The sequence below is a fragment of the Thalia democratica genome, chromosome 8 (assembly GCF_965202585.1).
Source record: "Thalia democratica chromosome 8, ktThaDemo2.hap1.1, whole genome shotgun sequence".
NCBI lineage: Eukaryota > Metazoa > Chordata > Thaliacea > Salpida > Salpidae > Thalia > Thalia democratica.
Window position 1 is genome coordinate 12838482 of NC_139172.1, and position 25368 is coordinate 12863849.

Genomic DNA, 25368 nt, shown 5'->3' on the forward strand with positions numbered 1-25368 from the left:
TATGGTTTCTTAGTACAATGTTCTTTTTTTGTATGTCAAACCTTATACAGAAATTATCATAGTCATTATTTTAATGCACAGTTATCAACTAAAATGTCATTTCTTTACATTTGAGTATTTTGTTTAACATATAATTTATACCTAACAAAACAATGTTTCACTCCTATATTTGCATATCGTTAAACATTGTTTTCTTAGTAATAAACTGTTTTAATAAAAAATAGCTAAAAATCTTCTTAAAGACATTTGAATTGTTTACTTTTACTAAAATAGTTACAATATTATATAGTTTATATCTAAGTTTCTCTTGTAGATGTTTTATCACTATATGAGGGTACACAAAAACATTTAAAATAAAGCTTACTTTAGTTTTGACACATTTTAATTGTTTTAAAAGTTTTCTGTGTACTTTGAAATAATTCCTATGTACACCAATGTACAGTAATGCTCCTTTTTAAAGAATTTTTTTATTTAATACTTCAGTTAGTAAAAACACCTCCAATATGTGTTCTCAGTTGAGCAGTATTTGTTGTATCAGTGCTTTCTTTTTACCAGATCGATTAAAGTCCTAATTTGATTTACGCGACTTTATAATCTTCAGACAATTCCTAAACGCGACTTTTTTTTTGTCATTGAAGAAATAATAAAAAAAACTTTTACTACTGCAAACACAAATCATTCTAAACGGTGTCTCCTTTTAGTAATTACTTTTGATATTTTATAACTTGCCTTTACAAACTTTTCTGATCAGCCTGTAGTTACTAAAGATAATCATTGCTTTTTTGAAACTGCTTAAGTGATTTGTTTTTTCGTTTATTGCAATAACTCTTATCTAAAGTTTTATTATTCTTATAGTTTGCCTTATATTCCCATTTACTCTTTTTTAAAAGCAATGTTTTTATTGCAGATATAAGCTATAATTGCTATAGTGCTCAATAAAACATAAACTTTTTTACTTAATGAATTTTTATACTTTTGTTAAAAATATTTTAGAAACTTAAATTTCTATTCAAGCTGACTTATAACAATTTTTTTGCTGTATATATTTATTTCTTTCTTAATAAACCTTGTTATTTCTTTTTTTCATGGTTTTTTTTAATAGGGTTGCCAGACAAACTAGTTTGAAAAACTCATACTAGGTTAAACTTGTTTAAGACATTTTAAAATTTTCAGGTGTATAGGAATTTTTTTTTTTTCAAATACTTTCAATAAATCTTCGAATTCGTAAAATAGTTTTTATGACTGTAGTATGGTTTTTTAATTGTTTTGTTTATAATGTACTTTTTTATAATGATGATATTTCAATTAGGTAGTTAAACTTTTATTTTTTCAAAGCAAGTTTTTAGCTTTTTCAACTTTTAATGAAATTGTGCTGGTTTAATGTAACTCAGACATTTTTGCTTTTGAAGTGCAACCATGTAAAACACTAATAAATTACTAATAATATATTTTATTCAAGAATTAATAGTATTTTTTACATAAAAATAAAATTTTATTAAGTTAACTAGTTACTAAATTTTCTTAAGCATGCAAATTATTTAAAACACAATATTATTATCAACAGTTAAAATGTTTTTTAAAATGAAAAAGAGGTTGATAACATAGACATTTATAAAAGTGATTTGTAGATGTTTTTCAACATCGGTTTTTAAAGAGAGTTAGGTTGTAAGTAAAATATCAAGTTAATCTTATTTATTGTTTAAGATAGTATATAGTTTATTAAGACTAGGTGTATTACTCAGTGTAACTTTTATTCTTGTAAATATGTATATTTAAAGGGAACTTGTCAAAATTGCAGGAAGAAAAAATTGCATAAAAGGTCATTATTGCACAAAGGCAAATTTGCACGAGGGGACATAATTACACGAAGATAATTTTGCACGGAGGGTCATTTTTGCACGAAAGTAAAAAAATAGAAAATAAATACATATAAAAAACAAAAAAAAAGATAAATTAATAAAAAACAAAATTAAAAAAGTTACTGACCGAGAGTATGGGTTAGGGGTAACAGTGATAGTAAAAATAAAAACTTATAAAAAAAAATTAATAAATAAAAATAAGTTAATAAAAAAAGATACCGACCGAAGGTGAGGGTTAGGGGTAACAGTGATAGTAAAAAAAAAATTTAACTAACAAAAAAAATTCAAATAAAATAAAAATTCAACCCGTGCAAAAATGTCTCCGTGCAAAAGTGTCTTCGTGCAATTTAGTCACCTCGTGCAAGTTTGACACCTACCCATATTTTAAAATAATTAAGTGCCAAAGTTAAGTTATACTTTGCTGATTTAAAGTTATTTATAAGACAAAATTGATAAAACAAAAAAAATTCAAGATAGTATGAATTTAACTTGAAATTTAGCTAGACATTTCAAAATAGTTGTATATAATTAAACTTACACTATATTCTTATCAGTTTTTAGCAAGCTTGTTCTGATAACGCGCTAAATGAAATTAATTAATAAACTTTTTTTTAATGAGTGACTTATGTTTAAATTTTTTAGTTAAAACCAGTACCAAAACCAAACTATTACTATTGTTTTTAATGATTTTGATTACTTTTATTAACATTATATGCTATGTTATTAGTATCATTATTATTGTTATTATCATTGTAATATTTATTATCATTACTACAAAAGTTATTATAATTGTTATTTTTAAAACATGAATCATTAGGTACAAATGTGTTTAAACTTTAAACTAGGCTCTTACTGATACTTCTAGTTATAGGTCTATTTTTATAAGTATGATTGGTGTTATCATTATTATTTACGTTAGGCTTACTTTATTTTGATTTGCCTCTTTGAACTTTATTTTCATTATTTAAGTAAGATTACTTAGGCTAGCTTTCTTGTCTCAAAATGTGGCCCTGTTTGACAAGCTACCTGTAAGAGTTATACAAAAATTTTTGAAGTTAGCCTACATTTTATAATATACAAGTAAGTATTTTTAAGTTTATTTTTCTATTTTAGTTTAATGATTTTAAGTATTGAAGTTTTATCAGATATTGAACGCTAAACTTAAAGTTTGAATTGATTGTATTCAAGTTATATAAAAATTTAAAAAAATGAGATTGATAAGGAAACTTGAAAAAAAGTGGCCTAAAATTACTTTTTCATGTTTGTTTCGGTTCTAGGTGATAGTTAAGTAGTTAAATTACTAAGAAAAAAAACATTAGTTTATTAGAAAGATAGTGAGTTCATTAAGGAAAAATCGTAATTTTACCTTTTGATAATAAGCCTTATATGTATTGTATATTTAAAACTTAGACAGACTCATGTATCTGACTGATTAAAACTAAAAAGTTTTAAATTTCTGACTAAAACTTCGGCCCGCGAATATGGTTCAAATTAGAAAGTTGGCTTGCTAAGTACCTTTAGCTTGTAATCCTGTTTTAAAGAAAACAAACTAAATTTTCTTAAACTTTCAAAGCTATGAAACATAACATCTGGTAAACGGTTATAACTACTAAAAAAATATTTTCTTTTATCTACAGCTAAGTTTGAATTTATTTTTTTAATCTCACAATTTTCATCTAAAAGTTAAAGTGTATATGTGACTTAAAAGGTAGAAATGAATACTTTACTATTAACATGGAAGTAAAAAGCACGGACAAAATTAAAATCTTTTTTTTTTTATCTTGAAAAATATTAGACTAAAAAAAAGCACTATAAATACAAAATAAACTTTCATCCTACCACTTATATCATCAGATCACAAGCTTTGGGCACACTGATTTTTTATAGAAACTCGTTAATCAGTCGCAACGAAAAAACTTACGGTCGTCAATCGACAAACGGTTTATTATGTTATACCATGAAACTACCGTTTGTTATATGATTTGATCGGGAACCGTTCAGTTCCAATCCGTGCACAATTCCAACCCGATTAATTCCAACCCAAATCCATTCCCACCCGATCAATTCCAACCCAAATCAAATCCCACCCGATCAAATCCAACCCGAATCAAATCCCACCCAAATCAAATCCCATCCGATCATTTCCCACCCGATCATTTCCCACCCGAATCAAATCCCACCCGATCAAATCCAACCCGAATCAAATCTCACCCAAATCAAACCCCACCCGATCATTTCCCACCCGATCATTTCCCACCCGCATCAAATCCAACCCGAATCAAATCCCACCCGATCAATTCCCACCCAAATCAATTCCCACCTGATCATTTCCCACCTGATAATTTCCAACCTGATCATTTCCCATCAACATCATTCCTACCCGGTCAATTCCCACTATATTATCAAACCCGATTATATTTATTCTTGTACGAATTAGAAATTTAAAACGTTTGGAACTCACATTAAAACTTTAGCTTTTGTATTTTTAAAAATCATTTGAAATATAAAATTAGTAAGGTAAGAACAATTTTTTTATTTAAGCTAAAATTGTTACTGTTGCTTATATTATCATGTTTTTAGTTTAATGTCATTTTTGTTTGTTGATAACTACGATAATCAAATAATTACGACTTGCGAGCAACAGAAAGTTGGTCTGTTACTTGTAAAATGCTATCATTGTTACTAAAATTTAATCCAGATCAGGTTTAAATAATAACTAAGTTTTTAGTATTGTAACCATTTTCTATCATGTTAACTAATTTATGTCCAATTAATTTTTTTTTGTACGAGTTGGAACAATTGACATTGAAACTTAATTATATTTTAGTTTTTGTAATTAGTTAAAACAACAAAATAATATAGTACTGTACAACATAGTTTTCTTTAATAAGAGCTTTGGAATTTGAAAATTATATTAATGCTTATTTTATTTAACTCTAGACCTAAATTAATTTTTTTCGTTGATTACTAAACTTTTTTAAGTAATTACGGCCGGCAAAGAAAATCGGCCTATCTTTTGTAAAATGCTTTTACGGCTGATACAATTCAGTCCAAATCAGGTTCAAAGCAAATACAAGTTTTTTTAGTATCCGAAATATTTTTTATAACAAAGTATTCTACGGTAACTGATTTACGTCCAATTAAATCTACCTTTGTAACGACTATTGAAATTAATATTGCTAGTTAGTTAGAAATAAAGTTGCAATACATAGTTGTAAATAACGCATAAGTTAATGAAAAGTCTTCTTTACAAACAAAGTTTCAAAAGTTATAAGCTGTTTATAACACAATGAAAAGAAAATAAAATTTTTTCTTATTAGCGCATATCACAAAAACAAACCTTTTTTACGATAAAATAAAATGTTTGGATTTTGTTATTGCATTTGGTTGTTAAAGCATTTTTAATGCTCGTTGTTTTAACATTTACAATTTTGGAAAGAAGACACAAGCGAAACAAGTAAAAGTTTATAAATAAACAGCTTTTTTGGTTAATAAAAGAAATTTTCTTTTTCTCATTTTCGTCTTTTTTCATCGTCGCACAGGCTCCAGGTAACCAGTCTAAACACGCCCCTGCAGTTAGGTACAGCTTTTTGAAAATAAAAATAATAAAAATTTGTTAAAGTAATAATTTCTCTCATTAAAAGTTATTATAAAACGTTTTTTAAATTGTTAAACACTAATAAAAATAACTTTTTTGGTCGAAATTTATGAGGTAAAATGAAAATTTAAACTTAAAAAGAACGGAACTTGATTGAAACATATAATCAATCTTTCTTCTAAACTTTACATGTACAAAATTTAAACGGATTAGAATTTATGCATAGAACTATTGATCTGAAATAACCGTATAATATATATAAATGTTGATATTATTTTATTTGAAATATTTATAAACTGGATTGAGTCGAATGAGAGTTCATTCGAGTGATAATTTACCTGGATGGGAATTGATTGGGTGAGAATTGATTCGGGTTGGAATTAATTCGGGTTGGATTTGATCGGGTGGGAATTGATTCGGGTGGGATTTGATCGGGTGGGATTTGATTCAGGTGGGAAATGATCGGGTGGGATTTGATTTGGGTGGGAATTAATCGGGTGGGAATTGATCGGGTTGGAATTGATTCGGCTTGGAATCGTGTGGGTTGGAATTGAGCGCGGGTTGGAAATGTTAGTATACCGATTTGATCAGTTACGTCAGTTTTGTTTTAATGCGTGAAACGTTCAATACATCGTCCACCTGACAAGACAGCTGGTACTCTCGTTTTAAATACTCCCACAGGAAACATCGGAAAAAGTCTAACAGACCCTAAACTTACATATACCGTGAGACAAGCTCAAGTTTACATAAGGCTTGATTACAGCAATTCGATTACAGACCACAAGCCTTGGGTAGTCTGAGACCGGGGTTTCGATTTTATTAAAAGTCATCAGTCAGTCTGCCAGAGGTATATCAGTAAAATCCTTTAATAAAATTAACAATATTATTTCTCCGGTAGTTAGAGATCTAATCAATCAAGCATTTTATGAAGGTAATTATCTAAATAGTTTAAAACTAACAAAATAAATACTAAAATTCATGATTCATGTTAGAATCAAAAACATTACCAGGAAACTGTAAATCAATTTCAACCTTATCCAACTTAAGCTAAATTATAGAAAAATTTATTTGTAACCGTTTACATAAGTTTCTTACTAGAAATAGTATCCAAAAAAGTTACAAATTGAATTTCTAAGAAGGAAATTCTACCACTTTAGCTTTGTCTGAATTTGTTGAAGGAGTTCTATCATCATTTGATGAGGATGAAGCTGTATGTACAGTTTTATTAGATCTAAGTAAAGCTTTTGACATTGTTGATGGAGAAACTTTGTTAAACAAATTGATTTTATGGTTAAAGAAGAAAAATAAAATTGTTGTTTAGATTATATATAAGTAAAAGAAAAGTTTCTGATTTTAAAGGATAGGTTTGGTGTTGGAGTGCCACAGGCTTCAGTCTTAAGTCCTCTACTGTTTCTAAAACATATTGATTTACCGAACATCACCAGTTTAAGAATTCTACATATTGCAGATAACACAAACAATATATATACAACTTTTAAACAAACCACTTATGTAAATAACAGTAACAACCTTAACTTAAAATAGTTTTTGGTTTGCTTATCTAAAACAATCTTAAGTTAAATGTTGACAAAACAAGATGCATGCTTGTTCATTCAACAAAAAAAATAGTTTTTAAAAATATATATATTAATGTAAAAACAGGTGAAAAATTGTAAAAAAATAAACAGTTATAAATTTTAAGGTATTTCAACAGATAATAGTCTTAAATGGACAGAACATGTAAAAACATTATATACGAAGTAATTGAAAACATTTTGCATTTTACGTAAAACGAAATACATTTTAAATAAAAAACACATGTGTTTAATATTTAACTCACTCTCTATGAGCCAAACCAGATACGATCTGTTGTAACCGGAGCAAAGCAAAAAAAAATAGAGTCAATGAAGTCAATTTACTTACATATAAAGCTCTTATTTGCATTCATTACAAAAGAAATAGTAAAATTTATATCAATAAAATAGCTAAAATAACATTAAGTGTAAAAATCTTGTTTTAATATAAGCTATGTTTTTATCTATAAATTTGCACACTCCTTTTACCATTCAACTTTAAGTGTTATTTATATAGTTTAGAAAAAGTACATAACCACTTGACAAAATTTTTGCAAAGAAACTTTTTCCTACCAAACTGTAATAGACATAGGCATAAACCTTTAGGATATCAGGTAGTAAACTGTGGACTAAGATGCCGAATGACTTTAAATATCAGTTTATTTTGTAAAGTACCAGGTCGATCGAATAAATTTTTTGATAAAAAATAATTGAATGGTATAAATGTAGATAGGTTACAATGAGTTATTGTTCTCGTGTTTTTTGGGATTACAGTAACCTCTCGCTTATTTACGCACAATGTGTCCACAGAAAAAGTGCGTAAAGATATGAGAGATCGTAAAGATACGAGAGGTACCAAATATAATTAATATAATGGCTGTTTTTTGATAATGCTTCTAAATAAAAGCAAACTGGGGACTTTCCCACTTATAACAATTTGTTTACTTTCTTTGTGAATGTGAAAAAAAAGATAAAACTATACATATATTAAAAAAAAAGGACTTAAATTAACATAAAATAATAATTAAATTTTTATAATAAAAATTTTTTACTAATTTTAACAACAAGTAGATTTCATCTTTATCTTTATTTATATGTGACTTATTTGATACTTAACATTTATATTCTATTGTACTATACTTGACATTTATATTCTATTGTACTTAGCAAATTAAATTTATAATTAAGCATTTGTTTACAATTAAGAAATGGTTTGATGTCTATATTAAAATTTGTTTCTATAGGCTTTTACAAAAATATGCACTTGGTGCTGTAACGGATTTCTTCTTTTGAACAAAATATATAAGATATAAGAAAAATGTTAAGGAACAATTGTTTATGTTACTACAACTTTTTTTAATTTGACCTTTGCCCACATAAGGATAGACTTAAACTTAATCGCTTATTGTTAACAAAATTTCTGATATACTGAGGTATAACTAAACGTTCATTAATTAGTCAAGGAACATAAGTATACAAATTCTAAAGATATAGAGAGATGAGTTTGCATTTGAAAACATATTTTAAATTAAAAACATACAATAAACCTAATTTATACAGTATTAAAAAAATTAAAATAATTTTTATTTGAATATTTTAGAATTTAAAAATGCGTAACTAAACGAGAGTGCGTAACGTCCTGAGTGCGTAAAGATGCGAGAGGTTACTGTATACTAATAATTACTACACCTAGGAGTGGTACCTGCTACGTGTTAATTGGGTTCTGTTGACATTGATCAAGTCAAGAATGCAGCAAGTACTATTATCCTTTATTTTATTTAGACTACTACTTCTACTAAAAGCTTGAAAATTTAGTACTTCTTCTTTATTTTTAAGGTGTTTGTAAGTATTCGATACAATTAATTTAAAAATATTAAATTGTTAACTAAATTACTTTTTTAATAGATAGTAGTTTTTAGCTAGTTTTAGGATTATTGTTTTTAAAGGAAGTTATTTTATTTAATACTTTTAGTGTATTTAATTTGCCGCTTACTTACGTGGTGGTCTATCCTGTTATAGTTGAATCTGTAAGTATATGTAAATATTTTAAGTTATAAACAGTTTAAAACAAGTCTAATTTATTTTGTTCTACCTGAGAAAAGATTATTCCAAAACTTAAAATAACTAAACATAAAAAAAAAAGTATTTGAGTAAAACATCATATTTAGTTTTGTCTCTCTACTAATGTGTAGTTATCTTTGTATATATAATTTTTTTACTTAAACTTCTTAATGCTAAATAACTTTTTTCCTCGATGTAGATCAACGACGGAAAGGTCTTTCTATACACCAGGTGCTTTGAATAAAATACCTAACATTGATCTTTAATCGTGTTCAATAAATTTAAACTTTAGATCTATAAAACGAAAGGTATAAATCGTACAGAAGCTAGATACGCATATGGTTTGTGTTGGTAGCAAGTAAAACCACCCAGAGCATGTGTTAAAATATATCCCGGTTGTGGATTTTTAGCAGTACAAGCATATTCACGGAAACAAACCACCACTACTACGAAGCTATAAGAGCAAATGGACACGATCACGAATTAGCCTTTAGCTAGAACTACGGGAAAAGCAAAAACAAGAAAAAAAGAAGTAATCTACTTAACTTCAATTTTCTTATTTGTAAAAGTGCAGCGACCCGGGCTGCTATATGCTTGCTAGAGACCGTGGGTAAAAATTTTACGATACTGTAAATTTTTCAACAGAAAGACTGTTCTAGTCTTGTTACAAAATGTGAAACAACTAATAGTGGCAAACTATAACTGTTTTTTAAGATGAGTTCACAAGTTTACATTTCAAGTACATATATAGTACGTTGCTTTATTTAAGTCAGACTCATAAGTAATCTAATCTACCAAACTAATCATTTTCCATGTTATTTACATTACAACTTTGATAACTTTATTTAAAGAATATTCATTTTATGTAGATCAGTTTGTTATTAGTTTAAGTCGTGATCGATAATAAATATATTATTTATAAACTTTTAAAAAAATGACTGACTAGATTTTTAATAATTTATTTAAGTTACCAGTTGCTTCTTATACAACAGTCTCCTCTCGCGAATCTATGCACATTGTGTTCACAACAAAAGTGCGTAACTAAGGGAGAGGTAGCAAATATACTGGCTGTTTTCTTATATTACATTTAATTAAACTTAGTTTGAAACTTTCCCATATTTTCTTTTTCCAACACATTTTTCATACAGACTGTAAAAATGTCATATGTATACAAAGTTTTTTTCCCACTTTGTTCCATACCCAATTAAGAACAAACTTGTCTTGGTATTAGAGAAAGGTGTTTCTCTACTACCGTGTAAGCCAAGTTTAATCTCATGTGTGCGAGGAACAAATTAACTAAAAATAAAAGATTTGTTAAATTGATATGCAACTTTACGCTGTAATGTGAGGAATTGATCATTGTTTGATTCAAATATAAAGGGGAGGACTAAGACACCTAAAGCATAAACAGCAAACAATTTAGTTCAAGAAGTTCTTTATGGAAAAAACTAAAATTAAATTATAAAATTCTCAATTTTTAAAGAACATATTTCCTCCTATAATTTTTAAAATATTTATTTAATTTTTTTTAAATATATTCCTTTAATTATTCTTGCCAAAAAGACCTGGAAACCTTAAATCAGGATTGCCACTCGTTTTTTCAATTTTTTTCCAGGTTATCCAAATTTCTTCCAGGTTTTTAAAATTACACATATTTGGGTCTATTTTTAGTTATAAGTTAATTTCTATATATGAAACTGTGTTAAATAGTATAAAAACGTTGAATGATACTGTAAAGTTACTTTAACTGTGTTTTTTAATAATAAATTTTTTGATGATGTCAAAAGAATCTTATTTGTATGACAGATTTTTTGTGTCAAATCGAAATTTACTTCTGAAAATGTTTAGTTATTAAAAATTCCAGGTTTTTTGATCAAAATTCCATATTTTTCCAGATTTTTTTTCAAAATTTCTCAAATTCCAGGTTATTTTTGCCTAAATTGTCGAATTCCAGGTTTTTCTAGGTAAAGTGGCAACACTTTTTAATTTGAAAATTTAGATAAAAAAATCTTAAATTTGATATGGAGTTTTTAAATAACCTGAAAATTTGAACTATCTTAACATGTAGTCAAGGAACATAATATAACTAAGTTTTAAGATGTATAGAAGTGAGTTTGCAATTAAACTTTATATTAAAATAAGATAAATTATTAATTCAATACATACAACACGTTTAAATTGCAAAATATTTAAAAAAAAATCAATTCTGTTTTGATAGTATTTATGAGAATTCTAAAATTCGTAATTTAACGAAACTACCTAGATTCGCAAGAGTTTATTGTATTTTATAACTATATCCTAAATAGTTCTTACAAAAAAACTAAAACATTTAAAATACTTTAAGTTGACAAAATTGACCATACTTGAAAACAGATTTTGTTTTGTAATTAAATTATGATTAAAAAACTAAGACGTGTCAGCGTTGTTAGCTTTAGAAATTAGAAATACAAATATGTTAAATTTAACAAGTTTAAGAACGGTTAATCGATTTCGTTTGATAATTACTTACAGATACTTAAGAGTTAATGGTCTTACAAATGCGTGAAAGTTTTTATCTAATAATTAATATTAAGAGAAGTTTACTTATTTTTTTAAATAAACCATTACTTAGTAGCTGTCAATTGTATATTTAAGTAGTTTACATGTAACTAAATTTTTTTAATAAAAACTTTTTTTCTTATATCAGTAGAATAATTTTTTTTTAAATGTTAATAATAAAATGATGTTAATTGGAAGAAAACGAATAAAAATATATAAAAAAAAAGAAATAGAATATTGTGAACCTTTTTATTTGCAACACATGAAAAAAATCAATAATTTTTAAATAACTGAAGATATTACAACTTCTATAAAAAACATTAAGTCTGTATGTTACTGTTCAAGTTCTATTTTTGTTAATTTTCAAATACATAAGTATTCCGCTATCATTTATTTTTAGACTGAAATACATAACCATCTTTTTTATCACTCACTAAGATTGATATTTACAAAGTAAATAACTATCGTAACAATCATTTTTGGCGCTTAACTAACCTTAAAACTAGCACATCTAGCTGGAGGTCTCAGTTATTGTTTTTTTTTTTTTTTTCTAAAAACAATTTTATTGCAGAACTAATATTTATAACTTGCCATTTTCTATAACAGTTTAATTTAATGTTGTAGAAAAATTTAAAGGAAGGTGGTTTTAAGTGATACGGTAATTTTAATTTAAGTGAACTAAAAAAGTTATTAGAAAATTGGACCTGGAATTATGAAAACAACATCACTTAAGATGTAATAAAATGATTAAATTCATCTTAATTTGTTGTTTAAGATCTGTGTTGGTGACAACCCGTTACTTTTTCTTCCAGCCTTCTTACTGCCATGGTTAACCTGACTATTTCTGTTTTTGTTACCACGGTTTTTGTTGTTGCGTCGGTTGTTATTTTGTGTTCTGTTTGTATTTTACATTGCCATCAAATTCACACAATAACAAAATATTTTTGATTTTTAAGTAAAAGAAGGTTAAGTTTACTCTATTAGTATATTTAAATTAAAAACAAACATTTAAGCTTTACTCTCTGTATTAATCAGAACAGTGTATTAATTAAAATAATTAAACAACGGTTTATTACATTAATATAATATAAGTTAAAAAACCAAGTTGACTGTATTTTAGTATTTTTAAAAGATTTTTTAGTAATATAAGATTAGTTTTTTTAATTAAAATCAATATTTTTTTAACTTCATAGTTGCAATATTTATTTCATATATTATTTTAAGAAAGATAAAAAATTAAAAAACATAAACATGACATACTTTACTTTATATTTAACAAAAAACGTAATAAACCACAATCAAACTATGAATTGTATTCAATAAAACGATATAAAATTATAAAACAAATCGTTAGAAATGAGGCCTCTTTAACACATAATAGTGTTTCACAAAATAAATATAAATGTTTATTAAAGTTTTCTTGAATAAAGCTTCTTAAATCATAATTTAGTTAAATACTTAGGTTAACCTAAATCCTCCTTGAGAATTTGAAGCTTGTGGATTGTCAATCTTATGATCAATCTGCGTTGTAATCGGACCGTTGTCTTGTTTTCCCATGATACGCTCCCTAAAATATATACCTAGTTAAACTTAAGGTGGTAATTTTAAAAATACAAAAACAATTAAAATGATAAATTTACCTGACTCTATTGTAATTTTCTTCCCTTTGTGCATATGTTTTGATGTTAAGGTGTTGGTTTTTGGTAGAGTCTTCAACCTTTTCTTTCTGTTCTGGCCTCTTTAGTATCTTCATTCTGATTGGTGGAGAGGCTGGTCTATTATTCAAGACATGTTGAGGTGGAACGAATCTAATATATATACCTAACTATAATGACTGTTATATTATATAACTATTTCACATAAAAAACTACTATTATGGAAATCTTAACATTTGTGAAATTATCATATCGTAAATCAAAACTGGACTTGTTTTCTTAAAATAATTACTTCATCTACATTATCAGGTAGAATTTAAGTATTGTTAATCCTAAAGAAGTCTGGCGCTTTCAACTGTTTACAAGTGATTTAGCAGGAAAGTAAAATCAAACTTTTTCTGGTAGTTTTGTAATGACAAACCAAAACATAGTCAAAGCTAGTTTTAAGAATTTAATTGTTTAATATTCTCTAAAAAATGTCATATTGTAGTATAAAAAAATTAAAACAAGCACTTTGAACAGGGTGGGGCCACTGGTTTTTGAGAAATTTCTTCCAGGTTTTTTAGTCGATTTTTAGTTTAAAGCTAAATTCAAGGTAAAAAACTGTGTTAAACAATATAACAACATTAAAAAGATACTGCAAAGCTACTTTAAATGTATTTTTTTAATAAAAAAATTATGGCAATTCTTTTATATATATGATTGATTTTTCGTGTCAAATCAAAATTTTACTACTTAACAGTTAAGTTTTTTAGAGATTTTTGTTCAAAATTCTAGGTTTTAAGATTTTTTTCAAAATTTCTTAAATTCCAGGTTTATCCAGAATTAAAGGTTTTATAGCCACCCTGTTTGTCAATAAAAAAAAGAGGGTTTTAAACAAAATATATTCAGCCTTAGCATTATTGTATTTTAGGTAGAAAACTACAGCATAACAGATTTTAAAAACCAAACAATTTGTTTGCTACTTTTTGATTAGTTACTATAATATGTATTTCAGATACATTATCAAAAACAATTTATAATAGTACATTTCGGCTTATAGTTTTGATATTTTTTTTATATATGAAAGCTTTAAAATAAAAAATAAACATAACTAACAATATTTAAAAAAAACACCTTTGTATATAAAAAATTACTTAAATTGTATACATTAATGTTTTAAAATAACTTTCTTCATCTCATAAATGTTTACAAAAGTATATATAAATTTTGAAAGTTTAAAATAAGCTTAAATGTCGATCAACCAGCAAAATCTAAAAATACTCTGTATTTATATAAAATTATATAAATACATCCCAGTATATTGAGCATTTATTTTTAGTTAAGGCAAATAACTATATAATTTTATATATTCATTTATAAGTGCAGTACAATAATAAAACAATACGTTTATCAAATAGGATATTAATTCGGTGTTTTTTTATGTAATGTAGGTTAGAAATAAAAGTAAAAAAAGGCAAACTCTATTTAAGTATCTTTCAGACTTTTGCTTAACTTAGCAATAAAAACATCAGTAACATTAATAACTAGTAGAGTTTTTCTACGTAAGTACTGCTTTTGTTAATTTTTTTTTCTCTATGAACATAAGTATATTGTTATGCTTCATACTCGTTATACTCTTACATTTTTCAAGTAAGACAGTTGTTTTAAAAAAGATCTTTTTTTAAGTTAGTTGTTTTAAAAAAGATCTTTTTTTAAGTTAGTTGTTTTACTATAAATACAACCATTAATACTTTACGTTTTAATTCTATAAAAATAATGATTAAAAATAATTTTATGTTCAGCCCTTAAAAATTGTACGAAATAAAATATAATACATCTTTATCCAGTGAAAAATATTTACAGAAAACGAATATACTAAATCTACCTGTAATAAGTTATTAACTGTTAAAACTTTTTATAGTATAATTTAAATGAAAAAAACGTATAAGTTTTGATATTATATGATATTTAAACAGTTTAATAGAGTTACTGACAATCTAGCCTACTTTTGAATACCTGTAAATCACTTCTTAAACATAAAATATTATAAATATGAATCAATTAAAATACTTTATAAAAGTATAGGATTCTAAAAAAATTCTTAGCTGTACTAATTGAATAAATTCTTAATTCAATCAAAGAAAATATCTATTAATTTTAGTATTTACCAAAACAGTTACAGCCATGGTTGTAGTTATACAGTCATGAAACTTATAGAAAGATAACATAAGGTTTGATATGTTTGCTTATGTTCAGGGTTGCCACTCATATTTTAAAAATTTTTTCCAGGTTTTTAAAAGTCAACATTTTTGGGTCAATTTTTAGTTTTAAGTTAATTTATATAAAAGAAACTGTGTTAAATAGTACAAAAACATTTAAAAGATGCTTTAAAGTTACTTTAAATGTGTTTAATAATAAAAAAAATTTGATGATGACATATAAATCTTATTTTTATGACAGATTTTTTTCTGTCCAATTGAAATTTTAGTACTTATAATGTTAAAATTATTAAAAATTCCAGGTTTTTCCAGGTTTTTTGATCAAAATTCTAGGTTTTTTTCAAAATTTCTTAAATTCCAGGTTTTTCCAGGTTATTTTTGCCTAAATTGTCAAATTCCAGGTTTTTCCAGGTTTCCAGGCAAAGTGGCAAGCCTGTTATATTGCTAATTATATTACTATAGATAAAAAGTATTAAATCACAAAATTAAAACAAACGAATTGCTTTCCATTACAACTTGTGGTCTTTGCAGTATTTTAACAGATCCAACTGAAAGGTTCATTTGTTTATTTTTAGGCGCACAAATACTATGTAAATCCTTGTCTGAATCCTGTAAGTTATTTTTTTATTTTCAAACTCAATAAGTTAAACAACTTAACAACTTTTTTTTTTGGTCATACCATTTTGCAATCTAATTGGGAAGTTCTTACTTAAATTTTAAAAAAATCAATAAATGATTAAGGGCATAGGCAGAGTACACTACATTATTTAGAAATTCCTATTGGCTTTTCAAGTATACTTTATGAACCATTATTTATAAAAACAATAAACTTTTGAAATATCGTCAGTTTAATATTAAGGCTTGATTATACCACTTCAATCAACAGACCACAAGCTTTTGGTAAACTGATACCTGAGTTTCAGTCTACCAAAAGCTTCTGGTCTATTGATCGAAGTGGTATGATCAAACTTATATGTTAACTAAGTTTGTCTCATGGCATTCGAAAACCCAGGTTTAGGCTCTGTAGGCTTGTGTTAAGGGCATAGGGGGGTGAACACCTTTTTTTGAAATTTTATCTTATTTTATATAATTTTTACCAAGTCACAAAATGCTTTTTACTGATTTTAAAAATTCAAAATAATTTTTGAGATAAAGCCGGTCAAAGTTGGAGGCAACAATAGGTTCCATATGGGAGGCTCAAACTAAAATGGCAAAAATAGACTATTTCACTAAAAATCTATCTTCTATGTTTTTTTAGATAATTACCTCAAGCTTTCAGGAAATACTCCTTGATATATTTAGAAAATTCTGTCGGAAAGAATTTCAAAAAAATTTAAATTTTATATAAAAATTAACAAAAAAAAACTTTTGGACGATCTTGGTTGCGTTTGCCTACGACCAACTTGCTATACAACAGAGACTTTTGGATTCACTCAGCACCCATTCTCAGAACATGACCAAGCCAGCAAAGCCTGCGCTGACTGAAGGTAAAGTAAATGGTGGTAAGACTAGTACATCTCAACACTTCCTTGTTGGTGATCTTTTTTTGCCGAACAATTCTAAGGATACGACAAAGGCATTGTAGGTCAAATGTATAAATTTTCTTCTCCTGCATGCTAGACAATTTCCATGTTGCACTACCGTATAGTAGAGTACCGCATACACAGGAAAAAAAAATTTGCTTTTGAGCAAATACTTAATTTTTGGTTATCCCTAACTCTTGCAGTCAAATGAGCAAAAGTGCTGGAGGCTTTACTAATGCGTCAATCTATTTCTGTGTCCAATGAAGCATTTGACGCAATATATGAGCCAAGGTATACATAGTTGTTTACATTTTTGATATCCTTGCCATTGATTTTGATTGATGGTGTAGTTTCTGTTCCTTGACTTAGAACTTTTAATTAAATCAGGGCATGCTAATGAAAACGGACTCAGTAGTGTCTGCAGGTCTTGGGCAGACTAAGCCACAAGTGCAGCATCATCAGCAAAGAGAAGATCACATATTGTCAATCTTCAGATTTTGCTTTGCTCTTAGACTTGCAAGATTGAAAAGTCTCTTATCAGTGATCTACCAAATCCACTATTTAATATCTGGCCGATTCTAGTTCCAGATCTTTTCTCAAATTAAGATCCGGCCGGATCCAAAATGTTTTAAGTTTTACATAGTTTCAATAGAGAACAAACTTATAAAATTTATTTATTATAAAAATATTTTTAGTAAAAATTGTTTATTACAATTTTTTTTTTGTTTTAAAAGACACAATATTATTGTCTAAATGTTTTATTAAAACACTAGGTAAAAGAACGTTGTAAAAAAACAAAAATCTACCTATTCAAAATCTCTGTTTAAATATTAAATTTGAAGCTACTTATTTAACTGCTGCATGCGTGGTTCTTACTGCTGTGTTATTATATAAAAAAATTCAAGCAGTTCATCAAGGAGACTAACAAGATTACATTCATAAGCTGTAAAAATATTTTTGGGATTAAATTTGTTATTACCCACGTAGTTCTGGACACTTATTTTTAATTTTTTTTATCTTTTCAGCATTAGGTAGGTAGGTGGAGTTCCACCTTGTTTCAACATCTTGCACCAGTAACAAAGCTTTTTGCCTTGACACTGATGAAACTAAAGTGATTTGGATTTTTTTAGTTTCTCGCAGGCTGTAGAAGAATGCTGAACTTTATGAAAACAATAAATCTTTAATTGTCAGTTTAATATGCATGTGAATGAAACAGGGTGCTAAATAGGATTCTAACATCAACATACCAACCTTCATGTTAAATGTATTGTTGCGCAGAAAAACGTGAATGCCATTCATATTAATATCCCAATTTTCAAGCATCTCCTTTATGTTTTTACAAATATCAAAGCCAGTGTGAAAACCTTCTGTTTTCTTACAGTGCAAAGCTTGGTGTTAGTACTCCAACCTTTGATTTAATCAATGTGCTGTACAATAAAGATATAACACCCACATGTCACTTGTAGTGACAAAAACAAAGCTTCTGGTAACTTAGTTTGTTTTTTTATCTTCAAAGTCTGAGGGAGTATTGTATCAGTGAGGTACTTAGTGCTCAGAATCAAGTAACCTGGCACTAAAGTAGCCAACAGGTCTATGGAACCTCGATTGCTAGTAATTGAAAATATTTTTCCAACTTTTCAAAATTATTAAAATTGAAGTTTTTATCAAAAAATATGGTAATAAAATATTTAATTATAAGAAATTGAATTCAACTCTAAATCTTACTTAAATTAAAATCTAGAATATATATTTACTGAAATTTTAAAAGTTCTTAAGTTTATAAAACTATCCTGAATTATCTTAGGTATCCTGACCATGTGTAAACCCTGTTTTTAATAACTTATTTAAAAGAAGAACCAAATGGTATCTCCCTAAATTTATTATCATAAAACTTAAAAATATTTTCTACTCAAATTTTCATCAAAAGTAGATAAAATAATGGTCATAATTAAGATGAGAACTTGATAACATTTTGATAAACTACTGTATGTACTGCAGTTTTGAAACAAATTATTGATTAACTTTAGTTTAATTAGTACATTTCGCTTGACTAACTTTATATATATTAAATACTCAAACCACCAAAAATCAAAGTGTTTAAAATTGAAAGAAGCTGATCGCAGAAAAACAAAGTATTTCTTAACTAATTGTATACGGACCCAGCCAGAACCAGATTATTTTTTAAATTTAGGATTTGGCAGGATCTGCTTCTGGATCTTGGATCCGGTAGATCACTTTTCATTAGTTTTTGGAGCTTTATACCAGTTGTTGAGGAACGAAAAGCATGCGTTAATAGCATTAAAAAGAAGATTCCAAACAGAGTTGGAGCAAGCATGCACCCTTTTTTACACCACTTTTGATTTAAAATGGATCAGAAACACTACCATCATATTGGATGGATCTAGTCCAAAAAGGTTCTAGTCATGAATCATAGTCTAAAAAACTAGAAACTTAACCAGATATTCTGGATTTAGTGATGAAGAGCTAAAAAAAGGTCTAAAGTGTATTTAAGGTTTATTTTAAAACTTATTTATGCTAAATATCACAAGAAAATTTTTGAAGGTTGCACTAGATATTACTTGAAAATTTAAAAATTATGATAGATATTCTGGATTTTGAAATAAAGAGCACATCGCGGTAAACAGAAATTTCTTTTGCAATTTAAGATGCACAGACTTTGAATAGCTTGAAGACCCTTTGATCTAGCCAAGAAATTATTACATTACCATAATTTAATATCAGGATATTGTAATGTGATATTCTAAAACAGGGGTCGGCAAACTGCGGCCCGCGGGCCAATTGCGGCCCGCGAAGGGTAAATCTGCGGCCCGCGAGCACGTTATTTTTTTGAATGGAATGCGGCCCGCGAAAGAAAATTTTGTGGCCCGCGAGCATGTAAAAGTGGCCCGCTGAGCAAAAATGTATTTCAAGTAAAATTTTTTTCGGTAATTCGATTTAATTTGTTTAGTTTGGTTTTAAGTCTCTGTATAACATTTAAAAATAATTAGAAGAAGTTGCTACTTTAATTTAAAAATGTGAAAAAGACAGATTAGCATTCTAACAGGATATTTTTCTGAGTTTCATAATAACTTCTATTTTACAACAGCAAGTAATTATCTGAAAAAAGAGTGCTTTAATTTAATAGCAAGTTATATTATACCTATTTATTAAATAAACTAAATGCAAATGTTTTTCATTTTGTACAAAAGTGATGCACAGTAATTAACTAAAGTGTCATTTCTTTATATCTTAGATATTCTTTCCAATATTTTTTATACATAAGTTTCTTTTATATATTTTTTTTTGTAAATGTTATGTTTTAGTGTAAAAACATTAAAAATAACATAGTAATAAAAAAAAAAGGTTTATTTAAGTTTTGTTTTGACACATTTTAATTTTTTAGAAGTTTTCTTTGCACTTGAACTAATTTATATGCACACCAATTTAAAAAAATTCTCACATTTTAAACCACTTTTTTTTAAAATACTTTAGTTAGTTTAAGTTCACTTTATGCATAATTTTCTAAGTTTGTTTTTTCTACATGTAATATTTAAATTTGTACAGACACAATTAAAACAATATATATGACATAAACTAATATAGTTTTTGTTAGGTATACACTTTCATTTTTCAAACATTGATTTTGTCAAACTAATTTAACTTTTATGCTTTGCATATCAATACACACATTTGCTGTTTTTTGGAGCTACCTATTTAATTTAAACTAGATTTAGGAATAGTTTATAAACATTGACACACAGTCAGACTATCACTATTTGAGGACTTTAAAATCTCAGGCCAACTAAGTCAGTTTATAAGTTTTTGGCTAGCATTGTTTTTTGTATAGAAAAATATCTCAGGAATGTGTTTGTTAATTCAGGCTGGCATTTTTGCTTAAAAGAGTGGCAAATTACACTTATGATGTAAGTTTTGCTCAACCCAAAGTGTTAATTTCAGTTTTATTATATGTTATAATATATCAAGTTCAAGCTTTGAACTTGAAAATTTATGCTTAAAAATTTCGAAAAAAACTTGAATTTGAGAATTTTTGAAAAAGCCTTGAGTTTCAAACAATTTTTACATGTAAAGTAGTGAAATTTCGATTTGACACAAAAAATTTAGCAAATAAACATTTCTTTATTAAAAAATATACAAAAGTAGCTTAACAGTGTTTTTTAATATTGATATATGTACTTTATAAAACACTTTTTAAACTTTAATTAAACTTTGTACTAAAAATAAAAGAAGGAATTGTACTTCTAAAAACTTTTGGTGCATTGCACCTTTACTTGTAAAATTTCACCGATTGTTGTGCTTCGTGTTTGAACTAAACCAAAAAATTATACTAAAGTGTCAAAGTTAAAAAAACATCTCTAATAAAAATTCTCAGATGAGCAATAGTTTTTCTATCAGTGCTCTCATCTTAACATATTGGTTAAAGTCATAATTTGGTTTATGCGACTTTATAACCTTAATGCATTTTCAAACAGGACTTTTTGTTGTCATTGAAGAAATAAACAAAAGTTAAAGAATTGATGTAATGCTTAATTAAAAAGAGGTTTTTCTCTTCGCTAATGACTCAATTAAGTTTTATACTTTTGTTAAAAGTGTTTAAGAAAGTTAATTGTCCATTCCAGCTGACTTATATTTTTTTGGCGTGTAATTTGTTTATTGTTAATAAGTTTCGTTACTTCTTTATATTGTGAACTTTTTTTATAACTGGGTTGCTAATTAAACAGGCTTTTTTAAAAGCTTGAAAACTCAGATGTGTGAAAAATTTTATTTTAAACACTTTAGATTAATCTTAGATTTCCCAGAATAGTTTTTATGACTGTAGTGTAGTTTACTAATTGTAGTTTTTTTTTTGTTTTTTTACACTTTGTGTACTTTTTAATGATGATGATATTTTTACTAGGTACTTGAACTTGATTTACAACGATATACTAGATTTTCAAACTTTTAGTGAACTTAGGCTGGTTTGATACAACTCAGACATTTTTGCTTTTAAGTGACAACCATGTAAAAGACTAGTTACTAATAAATATTTTATTTAAGTATTTAAGATTAAATTATGTTAAAGAATTTGTTCTAGCTTTCTATAATCAAACAGGTATTAATTTTATTAAATTAACAAATTACTGTTTTTTTTAATGAATGTAAACTATTTAACATGCAAAAACTTTTTTTTGAAGTTAAAATTCTTAGAAATATGAAAAAAGGGGTTGATAATATAACAAATATATAAAAGTAACTAATAAATTGTCTTTTAAGTTTGGTTTTTATAGAGAGTTAAATTGTATGTAAAATTACAAAGGTATCAAATTTATCTTAGTAAATGCTTATGAAAGTACATAGTTTATTAACACTTAAGTATATTAGTCAATGTAAACTTTATTCTAATTTTATTTAATTTAATATAAATAGTCATTCATTCTATGTATAGCTTAAAGTTATTTAAAATGATAAGGTGAATAAAAGTATAACTTTTCTGTAGTGTGACTAAAACTAAAACCAAAAGATTATTCAAATGTCACTAAAACTAAAACTGCGGCCCGCGAAGACTTTGTAAACTTGAAATTTGGCCCGCGACCACCAACTGCCTGCCGACCACTGTTCTAAAACCATAATGAAGGGCAATAAAAGATTATTATCATGGTGTGTTAACAAAGGTAAATATGTTAGCAGAAGATTATATGCAACCAAAATATTCAAATATACAGTTTAGCTGACTTATTTTTAAAAAGTTTTAGAAAAAAAAGAAAATTTCTTAAAAATTTACTCATAATTAGACTAAAAACTATTTATAAAAATTTTAATAGGAAAAAGACTTATGTGAAACAGTCATTCTTTGCATTTTCAGCGTTCTACAAGGTGCTTATTAAACTCTATAACTTTGATCACTTATACCTTTATGGTTAATTTGAACTTAAAAACAAGGTTAAAAAATAAAGTATGATCAAAAAGGTGTTAAACTCAAAAAGTAGTAAAACTAACTGGTAACTTAGTTGTTAGCGTAAAAAATGTGACCAAACTTTTAAGAAGATGCTTCAAAGCTTCTGAATAATTAGTTTTAAATTGTTTTAATTTTTACATATACTGATACATTTTTTAATTTAGTAGAGGCAAATAAAACTAAATCTTAAAAAGTAATAATACTTAGATTACGGTTTTAGGTCAAATCCAATTTTTACAGACATGAAAACCAAAATATATTATAATACAATGGTTTTAAGCATAGATATTTTTTAAATGTAAATTAATAAATGTTAAGGGCATAGGGTGGGGGGAGGGTAAACACTCTTTTTTGGTTTTTTATCTTATTTTATATAGTTTTTACTAAGCTACAAGATGCTTTTTACAGATTTTAAAAATTAAAAACAATTTATTCTGTCAGAAAAGAATTTAAAAAAATTAAAAAGCTAAATTTAATAACAAAAAAAATAAAAAAAAATTGTTTTTTTTGTTTATTTTTTATATAAAATTTTTATTTTTTAATTTTTTTTTAATTCCTTCCGACAGAATTTTCTAAATATATCAAGAAACATTTCCTGAAAATATGAGGTAGTTATCTTAAAAAACTTAGGAGAAAATAGATTTTTAGTGATTTCTACTTATTTGCCGTTTTAGTTTGCGCCTCCCATAAGGAACCTATTGTTGCCTCTGACTTTGGCCGGCTATATCTCATAAATTGTTTTTAATTTTTTAAATCTGTAAAAAGCATTTTGTAGCTTAGTAAAATTATATAAAATGAGATAAAAAACCAAAAAAGGATGTTTAACCCCCTATGCCCTTAAGACACTGTCAAACTTTGAGTAATTATTCATCATAAATTGAGAATAAATAAAAAAAGTAATATTTAAATAATTTTTGTTTTCAAAATTATAAGTTTTATTTGTATGAAGACTTAAGAAACACTTCATAAAATAACTATTAACAGTAAAATTAAAAACATACTATATACAATAAACGCTCTTTTTCTACAATTTTGATTTAGTTAAAATAAAAGTCATTAAAAATCTATGTTCCATAAATCTAAGTTGTTAAACTTGTGGTTATTTTACTCACTCTTTTCAGGCTGGACATTGGACATTCTAGGTCTATGAACCATAGAATTTACGATGGCTATATTTACAAAATTCTATTTATGAAAAGTACTAAGTAAAATCATGTAAATTAAAATATTTACAAAAAAAAGTTTGATAGAATAATTTATAATTGAAGAAACAAAAAGTAAAAAGGATTACTTAGTTACTTTAACCAAAAAGTTTTAAAATTGATTTCATTAAAACTTATTTAAGTTTTTATATCTACATCAGATTGACTAGTTTAAATGAATTTTTTTACATATAATTAGTAAAACTATGCTATCATTTTACTTTTTTATTTCATAAGAACAGTTTTTAATTGAAATATAAATGCTTAATGTGCTGTCATTTTACATATATACAACCAAATTTTTAAATAGTAGCTTTTGATCAGAAATGAATATAAATGAACTTACAAAATTGTCAACATCTTCCCAGTTTTCACACACAGGGCTTTTTGACATGTCCTTTTTATTCTTAGTTACTTTGTAAATGTAATCTTACCTTCTAAAACATTTGTTGTAGTATTTTAGCCATAGTTTAAAAAATTTAAGAGATAATTAAAAACTTAACTTTTTAATATATAAATATAATATATAATTAATATAAATACCTTAAACAAACTATTTTTAAATAACAAGATTAATCTTAAGCTATATAGGGGGTCTACCTGGATTTTACAAATCAATCTTGTTTTGTAAAGTTTTATCCGAGCTATCAGACATTTCAACCCTTAAAAAAGCCCAAACTAAGTTATGAGATATAAGCATTCAATTGGTGAACTTAATAGGTTTTTTATAGAAAAAGCAAACTGAACTTCAAAAAAAGACTATTTCACTAAAAATATAGTTTCTCTTCATTTTTAACCAATCTTCTTTAAATTTTACAGAGAGTCTCAAACTAATACTTCAAGTTATTCAACGCACAATTTTTTTTATAAAATTGTTATTAATAAAATAGTGTTTTTATATTTCATAGAAATTTGAGTATGAAAAATGTGCGGTTCAAATGTTTGTATCAGAAACTTGTTATAAAAATTAGCATATCTTAAAAGTTAAATATAACCTTTAAACTCAATAAAAACTGGCTTGTAGTTTATACTGCAAGCTTTCATTTTAAAGCTTATCTTGTTTTCAGTAAAAAAAAAATGACCTCACCCACCCTATGGCCTTAACTGTTAAGCTTGATTTCTTATATTATTTATAATAATAACATTAGGTAGAAAACAAAAACATAGAAAAAAGTTTTAAAAAAAGATAAATTCTATCTTTGTT

The 25368-nt window shown here is 26.4% G+C and overlaps 1 protein-coding gene across 2 annotated transcripts; it reads right to left on the reverse strand.

Annotated features, from left to right (window-relative positions):
• Nucleotides 1–11961: 11961 nt before the first annotated feature.
• LOC145842614 (SUZ RNA-binding domain-containing-like) lies at nucleotides 11962–24603 on the reverse strand. 2 transcript variants are annotated; one of them, XM_082950086.1, is made up of 5 exons: nucleotides 24511–24603; nucleotides 15983–16095; nucleotides 13271–13405; nucleotides 13099–13197; nucleotides 11962–12525 (listed from the first exon to the last, which is right to left on the reverse strand). In XM_082950086.1, exons 1-5 carry the CDS (start codon nucleotides 24556–24558, stop codon nucleotides 12384–12386), a joined length of 537 nt encoding a protein of 178 aa, XP_082806212.1. In that variant the 5' UTR covers nucleotides 24559–24603; the 3' UTR covers nucleotides 11962–12383. The 2 variants fall into 2 exon arrangements, with proteins under 2 accessions (XP_082806212.1, XP_082806211.1); XM_082950085.1 differs by having other exon boundaries at nucleotides 13271–13438.
• Between the last annotated feature and the right edge of the window lie 765 nt (nucleotides 24604–25368).